General features: G+C 32.7%; 1 protein-coding gene across 2 annotated transcripts; it reads left to right on the forward strand.

The window, feature by feature from the left end:
- The first annotated feature begins 1,944 nt into the window (after nucleotides 1-1,944).
- Nucleotides 1,945-8,835, forward strand: LOC110860904 (trypsin alpha-3). Of its 2 annotated transcripts, none has more exons than XM_022110023.2 (4): nucleotides 1,945-2,103; nucleotides 3,792-4,068; nucleotides 6,840-7,177; nucleotides 8,598-8,835. In XM_022110023.2, the coding sequence occupies exons 1-4, from the start codon at nucleotides 2,058-2,060 to the stop codon at nucleotides 8,684-8,686; spliced, it is 750 nt and encodes a 249-aa protein (XP_021965715.1). In that variant the 5' UTR covers nucleotides 1,945-2,057; the 3' UTR covers nucleotides 8,687-8,835. The 2 variants fall into 2 exon arrangements, with proteins under 2 accessions (XP_021965715.1, XP_021965716.1); XM_022110024.2 differs by having other exon boundaries at nucleotides 3,792-3,969.
- The last annotated feature ends 1,220 nt before the right edge of the window (nucleotides 8,836-10,055 follow it).

The following is a 10,055-nucleotide window of genomic DNA, read 5'->3' on the forward strand; positions in this document are numbered from 1 at the left end:
CTTAAATAATAACTAAAATTCATTCAATTTAATTAAGCGAACGCACAAATTGACATTGAGAAATTACAATTGAGAAATTACAAAAATTAACGAACAGACACCCTAATTGACACAAATTTTTAGAGAGAAAAATGTATAGTACAAAATATTGCTTCATTCCATGAAAATATTACTATAAAAAATAAGAATAGATTTTTATTTTGTTTCATACGCTGGTGACGAATTGCTGACTTATCGATTTGGTTTTTTAGATTCAATTTTGCAATTTGATATTCAGTAAAGTTTTGACGCCGTATTAGTAAAATTTTAAGAAGTTGGGATTAAAATTTTCTAAGATTTTTCAACTGTTGGGTAGAGGTTTGTTATATACATTACTAACTTTGTGCAATTTTTTTCTCTTTGAATTATTATAAACATTTGGTGACAAATTGGTACCAAAAGTAAGCTTAATTCTGGCATGATTCACTCACAATGCAGGTCTTTCAATGTAAAACTCAGATTTAGGTGGACACATTTTATTTTGTGCACCACAAAAAATAAGGATATCAGTTTTTTTTAAATTTTACACATTTTCTAAATTTGAGCCCGAGGGGCGAATTTTACACTCATTTCCAGCCAAAACCTCGGGCTTTCAAAATTCTAGAAGTTTTTTCGAAGTTTAAAGCGAATTCAAAGATTCGCGAGCATGATTCATCCGAAAGACTTATCTGAATTACTAAAAGTTATAAGCATAGTGAAATTTTAATTTCATAATTTTTTCCCTGCTTTTGAAATCCATCAAAAATTCTTTTAAATTTTTAAATTTTCAAAAAATATTGGACTTGAAATGTTTGAAACCTTAGAAATTGACTTATTTTATCAAATGTATTTCATAATAAAAAATAAGTTCTCGTTGTCTCTTATATAAGTAGTAAGTTTTTAAAGTTGTGGTTAGGTAAATATTTAGTATGAGTTTGACGCTGTACTAAAAAAAATTTTTGAACTTATAATGAAAATATTAACAAGGTTTTTCAGCAGGGGATTACTATTATAACTGGATGGTTCACAAAACTACAGAATTTTGAAAATTTCCTAACTTCAGCCAATTAAATTTTTTTTCGAATTTTCTCTCTCCTTAAAATTCTCATTTTTCCTTGCAAAATTGTAGAAATGCGTCTGCATCTAATATGAGATGACATAATATTGTTTATTTAGCACGCTTTACATGAAATATAATACGGCAAGAAATAGGGAACTAATCTACAAAATTAAATGTATATTTTATACACCGTTAGTATTAATTTCGGATATTTGTTAAATCAATTTTTTTAATTTAGATGCCAAGAGAAAAGCCTGCGGGGTTAATTTTTTTGAAGTAGTAAGCATTATATTTTTTGGTGAAATTAGACTTGTATAATACTCACGGTATGAAAAAACGTGCTAGAATTTAGGAATTTTTTTGCATTACGGAAAATATCACAGGTTTAACATTCGTCTAATTTTGTAGTGCCATACTTTTTTTAAGTGCTTGGCAAAGATGCCCTAAATGGATGTCATAAATGCCCAAATTCGCTCGGCATATATGGGCATAAATACAATTCTAATCACGATACCGTTGCAGCATCGGAATGCCAACTTACCCATGCCAGCTTATCCAAGCATCACGCTTATCCATCCATGAAATGGATAAGCCATCCAGCCGTGGCTTCGATACCGTCACCATTTTCCAAGTTGAGCGGAAGTAGGATCTGTTTTTCATTGGTGAAACGTAACGCGTGCAAAATTCCCATTTTTTCCGTATTTTCCCAACTTTTTCTCTACTTGTTGATCATAATATGATGACAACCTTCACAAATAATAGACTCGTACGTGTTTATTATTGACAGGACAATTATGTGGCGATGAGCGAGTGGCGACGATAAGGCGATGATGAGTGCATATCACAAGGGTGACACGAGCTTTCATTGATTGATAAGGTGATTGAGTGATGAGGGGTATAAAATACGAGTCGAAACGAGATTTTGAGACACAGTGAAAAGTTTGGAGATCCAGTTTTATACTTCAAAAATAAAGGAAAGATGAAAGTAGCTCTGGTAATTTTGGGAGTTGTGGGCGTGGTTTTGGGTGAGTAAGAAAAAAAATTAAGGCTGCCTGGGAGCCAGGCACAAAAATAATTTCTTAAAAATGATGTTTAGGGCTCATTTTTGGACAGAATGGAAAACGGATCGGTAATTCTGTGGAGAAACCCAGTCCCCACAAAATTACCGATCCGTTTTCCATTCTCTCCAAAAATGAGCCCTAAACATCATTTTTAAGAAATTCACTCTCCCAGGCACGGTTAATAGAAATTTTGACGAGAAGTTAGGAAATTTTAAAACTACTGGAAATTCAGATATTTTTAACCAAGTAAACCTCATAAGTTTAGAAATATATGCTTAATTTTGGAATAAAAAAAAATAAGATTTTGGGTGAGCAAGAAAAAAAAAAAAAGGTCGTCTTTATTGATTCCCAATTTTAGCCATTACATTTGAATTACAAGTGAACCAAACCTCACATAAGTGAGAAATAGATGGTCACAGGTTCCTAACTATGGTGCCCGTAGTGCAATGGACACCGCACAGACCTGTGCAACAAGTCAGAGAGGAAAACCACAAGGGAAAAAACTCTCTGCCAGTACTGGGAATTGAACCCAGAACCTCCATTCGGCTTGAAGCACAGTGTGATGACCACTCGGCCACCACTGCCTGCCTAGGAAACTAGGAAACTAGGAAACTAGGAAACTAGGAAAACTAGGAAAGGAATTTTTATATAGAGAGAAGTTATGAAATTTTGGGAATTTTGCAATTTTGTAAACTTCACAAATTTCGATTACACATATGTAAAATTTGCACATTTAGAAATATTTCAACAATTAAAAAAAAATAAAAATAAGATTGTAAATGCGTAGAGAATGTAATTTTCATCGGGAAAAGGCAGGAAATTTAGGGAATATTGCAACTTTTATGATTTTATAATGCTACCCAGAGTAATCCGCAACCAGAAAAATTTCATTTTGCAAAGAGTACAATTTAATAACGTCGTAAATCGTAAACTTTCAAAATTTGCCAGGTTACAAAACTGAAGGTTGAGTACATATTTTAATTTACATATGTATCCATTTGTACCAAACGATTATAATAATAATCCTATAAACTAAATTTGGAATCTTTGGAAACGTTTTGGTTACAAATTTAAAAAATAATATTAATACGACGTCAAACCAAACTCGCACTCGTTCTAAACCCTGAAAACTATTAAAACTATATCTAAAACCGTTGTAGCAATTAATTTTCTTTGTGAAAAGACATTTTGTAAAATGAGTAAAACACATAAGCCGTTTGTAGTTTTTCTTATTTTTGTCATGCAAAAAATATATACTAGATTAATCGTTTCTCTCTATGCGATCATTTGGCCATAAATTTTCAGTAACATTTTAAGATTTGTAGATTTTTCTTTAAATTACTAATTGGTAATTTACTCTTACCAAGAACAATGAATTTACCGTGAAAAACCCACCAAGAAATTAATTATTGCAAGAAATTAGTGCAAGAAATGAATTTTTAGAGCAATAAATGCAAGAAATAAGCGCCATTTAGCGGGAAATAATTAGAATCAAATGTAATACAAAGGGTTACCCGCCAGGTAGCGCATATTCCCTGCACTTTGGTTTTATGCAGTGCAGGGCAAAAAAGGCACAAAAATTTAAATCCTAATTTTTGTAAATTTATTTTCTATTTGTTTTTTTTCAAATTTTTCAAAATTTCTCTCCACAGCCGGCCCAGCCCTGCGACAACAGCCACCAGAACGTATCGTTGGAGGGACGGAAGCCACGCGGGGGGAATTTCCATGGATCGTTACGATCCAAGTTGGTTCCCATATTTGTGGAGGATCAATCGTTAACGCCAACTGGATTGTGACCGCGGCCCATTGCGCGGATTATGCCGCCAACCGGTACACCATTATCGGCGGGGAGCATAACTTGAACACCAACCAAGGCTCGGAACAGTCCAGAACGGTCGCGCAGATTATTAAGCATCCAAGCTATAATCCGTAATTTGAGGCACAAAAATAGCGGGAATTTTCAAATAGAAAGAAATTTAGAAATAGAAGTCAAGATTTTGTGAGAAGTTTTCACGGTTTGCAGTTTTTAAAATATCGGCCAACTTTGTAATTTGAGAATTTTTCGTAGTTTAAGAACATCGAAAAATTGAGATTTTCGTATAAATTACGCGAAAGTTAACTGTTAAGTTTTCAACCGAAAATATGAGAAAGTTGGACAAAACCAGCAATTTTTAAGCGAGCGAGCGAGTTAGCACGATTTAGACACCGATTATTGCAAATGTTTGAAATTCTTACTCAAATTAGGGCATAGATCTGGGCGGTGCATCATCATCAATTTTCATGTCCTTTCCTTCACTGACAAAATTCAATAACCATTTTTTTGTGTAATTATTAATGGACATTGAAAAAATATAATTTACTGCAAATTTTACACACCAGAATTTTTAATTCATGAAATTTTGTATCCCATTGCAAAATATATGTAGATCGCAAATATTCCCCATCCTATATAATAAGTTGGTCATTTAATTTCAAAATTTGATGTATGTTTACGAGGGTACAGAAAAAAAATACATTTTCAGATTATCAAATTAAGGCTCTGTACCAGTAATTCACCAAGGTATTCAAGTACCCTTACTACCCAAATTTCTTGGGACTGAAGCGTGATAGCCAGGGTTCGGAAAAACCCAGGGTTTTAATCAAAAATTATAAAACCCATGGGTTTTAATGGGTTTTACCATGTTAATTGGGTTTTATTTGGGTTTTAATGGGTTTTAATGGGTTTTGTTGGGTTTAAATGGGTTTTATAGGGTTTTATTAGTTTTAAGTAATAACTTAACAAAAATAATTAGGAATTTGTATCTATTCGGAAATTATTTTGTTTTATAACACTTGAAATCTGTGATGCTAAAGGATGGAGTCAATTATTGAATTGTTCCGAATTTTCATATATTAGAATAGTAATGAAATAAACTGCTTTAGAATGAATTGAGATAACGTCTTCTAACGTATAGGAGATGTATTTAACTTTTAGAATGTAGTTTTAAGGTAAAACTCGATTAAAACCCAATAAAACCCATTAAAACCCAAATAAAACCCACTTAACATGGTAAAACCCACTGGGTTTTATTCATTTACAACCCATTAAAACCCATTAAAACCCAATAAAACCCAACCCATTAAAACCCAGGTCGGAATACCCTGGTGATAGCAAGTTTTGGAAAAAAGTCGTTGGTGGTAAATTTATCAACATATTTTTTAATGAAAATATGATGCCACCCAGTACCACCAACTTTGCGAAAAAAATAAAACTGCCATTAATGTTTGAAAAATTTCAAAAGACGTTCACAATTTTTGGGGTACTTTCATAATTCTTGTTCATAGCGGTGGAGAATAGTGTGGCGCAGATGGTATAATGGGTCATAGATCCAGAAAAATGGTGGTCGACAGTTTTTATTGCAGAAAACTTTGCACTGACCCAATTACGCTCTCTTCTTTTAAAAATAGTAAAATTTAGGAAGTGTTTTGGACTCTCTCATTGATTAATCCACCTCGGCTATAGTGTTGACCACAACTTCTAATTCAAAATTTCGTGCAAAATACGCTAATACCGACAGGAACGTCTTTTGAAAAGTTGCACCCGGCTAGTTGTCAGGTAGTATATAAGATTTATGTATTGAAAAAAAACTCGAATTTTCGAATTTTGAAACTTTGAATTCATCAAAATATTGGTGTTCATAAGGTAATCCGAAGGTAAAAAGCAAGTTTGGGTCTAGTTCTTATTTATTTTTCACTCACTTTTGACTTCTTAATTTTTCCAAATTTGCTTCCCCCATTTTTCCAGGGGGAGGGGGGGGGGAGGTTTCATATAATTTTAAAATTAATTGGGTAACTAAGGTCAAAAATATATTTGGGTGTTTAAAGTTGGTACAGAGCCTTAAGTAAAAACGAAAAATATATTTGTTGACGTAAATTTTCAAAATTTAATAATTTGTAATCCATACTTCAAAAAAATACACGATTTTCTAATTTGTTGCAAGTGTTAGGTACCGGAAATATTAATTTTTGAAATGTTGTATTCTATCAAAAACTATAGATTCATTAATTTCCTCCTAGGAATTGAATTTCAAAATTTTTGTGCAGGTTTAGGATACAGAAAAGAATGAGATTTTCAGAGTATAAAGTTTCAGTGAAAATTAAAAATATGAACATTATATTAATTTTTTTATGTAAATTCGAACAAATCGAGTATTTCTAGCGAAATGTATGATCTTCTAATTTGTTGTGGATGTTACACAGTGCGATTATTAATTCCTGAAATTTCGTTCAAAAATCGTATATTTTTTCCCTTACTTGACAAGGATTAAAATTTCAAAAATTTAGAAATTAATTTAAATCAAGAAGAAATTTAGTCTTCAAACTGTAAAAATTTTTTATGATGGCACAAATTCATAATTTAGTTCGCTTAATTTTTCGAAATGGACGCCTTATTTGATTTGTCCATTTCTAAAAAAATTACTGAAAATAAGATTTTAATTACACAAATTCGTAATTTAATTTCAAATCTCTTAATTTTTCGAAATTGACACGTGATTTCAATTTTTCTTATGCTTCCTAAAAAAATATGTACTGTAAGAAAAAGATTTTTGATCGCAAAAATTCGTAATTTAGTTTTAAATTGATTATTTTTTTCGAAATACACATTATTTTAAATTTCCTTATCGTTTAAAAAAATAAACCAAATTTTTTCCAATTTGCAGAAGCACATACGCTAACGACATCGCCCTCATGCGTCTCTCGTCCCCCTTCACTTTTGGCACGTACGTCCGCGCCGCCAACTTGCCCGCTTCGGGTGCCGGGGTTTCTGGAAATTTGGTCGTTTGCGGGTGGGGCACGACCTCGCAGGGTGGCTCCCTTTCCGCCCTTCTTCTCAAGGTCACGGTCCCCTTCGTCAACACGGCGACGTGCCAACAAGCCTACGGATCACAGATTGTTCCCGGTATGATTTGCGCCGGAACGGGAGGGCGCGACTCGTGCCAAGGAGATTCTGGTGGCCCCCTTCACTCGGGAACCACGTTGGTGGGGATTGTTTCTTGGGGTAAGTTTCTGAAAAAATTTTTTTAGTGAGGGTCTTGTAAATGTTTACAATATTCATTTTATTTTTTTAATTGAGCAGTTCACGTCAACCATGCTTTTATCTTCCATCTTTTGTTGTTTCAATTTTTACAAGAAAATTCAAGAATTAGTTAAAATCGTGTTTATACATCTCTGAAAAATGTTTTTGAAAAAAATGGCAGAATAGTTGTTTTTAAAAAACATAGAAAATATTGTGGAGTCATGGAGGCATTTCACGTCAAACCTGGAACCAGATAAGCTTACGAAGATCAACTTACGAACAAGAAACATTTCGTTTATCTGCATAAGGTTTTGTAACTTCGTAAGCGAGATGTTCCCAAGTTTTATCAGAAGTTCGTAAGTTTACGAGGTTACGGAGTTACGAAAGCTGACGTGAAATGCCGCAATATTCGCCAATTCACAAAGTAGTTTCGTAAAGTTTTTTTAATTCGCCATTTACCTTTTGTAAAATAGCATTGAATTGAATTATCCTTACTTCAAATTCATTTTTACGAAAGAAAACGACGCGTATATTTACAAAGCTGTGAAAGCCTCGAGTTTTCGTAAATTTACGTAAATTTACGCTATTTATGGCGTCACCACCGCGACAGAGCCTTGCAGCAGTGACACGCACACAAATTGAGGAACTTTTTAGAACTATAATTTAATTTGAAATTATAATTAATGATTTTCATATTTTATAATTGATAAAATATGAACTTGTGCAAAAATACTTCTCCGAAGATTGACCTATAAATTTTTTGAATTTCCTTAATTTAATTTAAATCTCACCTTGACGTGAAAATCTCTCAAAATTTATTCAAAAAGTAAATATCATCCGACAAAAAAAATTATTTTGAAACGTACATGCTAAAATGTTCGAAAAGTTCTGTAAGAACGACATATCACAACGTATGAAAATTGACTTGTGAAAATTTTTTGTTTTTTTCGCCAAAGTTCTGCAAATTCCTGTGACAAAAATCAATTTTTGAATTTTTTGAATTACTTAAAGACGCAAATATGTTGTAAGAAATATCAAATTTGGATTGATTTACATTTGCAACCATTTATCTATTTGAGAAGATTGTTGGATCTGTGTTTCGTGTGAAACTTCCTTAATTTAATTTGGACCTCGTCTCGACGTCAAAATATCTCAAAATTCATTACAAAAAGTAAACATCATTCGAGAAAAATTGATTTGATTTTCCAACGTTAATTTTTCTATAACTTTAATAAAACAGAACACCATTTAAAATGCAATGTGTAAGAGTCGGCTCGCGGAAAATGTTCATGTTTTTTCTGTCAAAGTTCTGCAGATTCCGCAAAATATATAAATTTTAGATGGCTCTATTTTCATGAACTATTTACGAACAAATTAATCAATCTCAATTTATTTTTATTAGGATATGGTTGTGCCGTTGCTGGATATCCTGGAGTCTACGCATCCGTTCCCTACTACCGAAACTGGATCTCGCAACACACCGGAACATAAATTTGACCGGATTAAAAATTTAAGTCGAATTTGTTTCGACAAAATTGTACAAATTGTAAAAAAATATCTAATTCGAATTGATTATTTAAAATAGTAATAAATTATGCCGAAAATTTATTCTCAAAATATATAAGAATGCTGAAAACATACATTTTGACCATTCATGGATATCTTTATAACATTCTAAAATCCGTAAATTCTGTAAACTTACAAACTTTTATAAAATATGTCCTTCGTAAATATAAGAAACCCGTAAACTAACCAATATTTACAAAATTTTACAAATATTTCTGAGAAAAATTAGCTTCCAAATTTGTGTAGACTTACTCAGATCAAGGGCGTCCTTTTATTTTGTAAAAGTTTACATACTGATTTTACGAAACTAACGAATTTTACAAGTTATCAATGATTGCGTGAATTGGAGCGAGTATAATTAAACATTATTACTCGAGTTTGTCGAGTTGGTACTACAATAAAAAAATTGTTGTACAGTTACATACGCCCAAAATACATTTTTTGAGTTTTTTTTGTATTTTTAGGGTGAAAAAGTACATTTTTTTCAACTGCCAGTTGTTTCTCTCCCCTTGAGTGATTTTATAAAATAGTTTCAAGTTTTCATCAAGATTGCATGTTCTGGGAAAAAGTTGTGTGATTAGGCTCTGTACCAAACTGTTAAAAATAATTAGAGTGTAAAATGTAATATAGGGTTGCCCCAGGTAGTGGTACTACCCGGTACCCGGCTACCCGGTACTCGGCCTAAAATTTCTACCGGGTACCCGGCTACCCGGCCGGGTACCGGGTAATATTTATATATTCAAAATAACGGGAATTTTTCTACTTCTTCAAGAATTTGCTACAATTTTATAAGTTTTAAAAATTACAAGTTAAATTTCTACACTGCATACTTCATTTTTAACCTCCACACCAAATTTAAGATGAAAGTAACATTTTGTAAAAATTGGTATGGGTCGCCTTCTCTGGTTTTACTCACTAGGGTAATACTTTGCTCCCCCAGTCCAACACGACCCCCACAAGGTCAGCTACACTCTAAGAAACCTGGTAACTAAGGATGAGTTATTACCAGGCGGAGTATCTATGTGACTCTACTGCATGGTAATTAATTTATTATTGAGTGGTTTTTGTTTCCAAACTGGTAATAACCCTGGTCGCGAAATTTGAAAATATTACCAGTTGGTAACAAAATGTCTACCACTCAATAATAAATTAATTACCATGCGGTAGAGTCACATAGATACTCCGCCTGGTAATAACTTAGTTACCGGGTTTCTTAGAGTGTAGGTGACTGATGTAGCCTATCTTTGAACTTGTTTCCTATATTTTTGTCCAATAGACATATGTAAAAATTTCA

The sequence above is a fragment of the Folsomia candida genome, unplaced genomic scaffold (genome assembly GCF_002217175.1).
Source record: "Folsomia candida strain VU population unplaced genomic scaffold, ASM221717v1 Fcan01_Sc035, whole genome shotgun sequence".
NCBI lineage: Eukaryota > Metazoa > Arthropoda > Collembola > Entomobryomorpha > Isotomidae > Folsomia > Folsomia candida.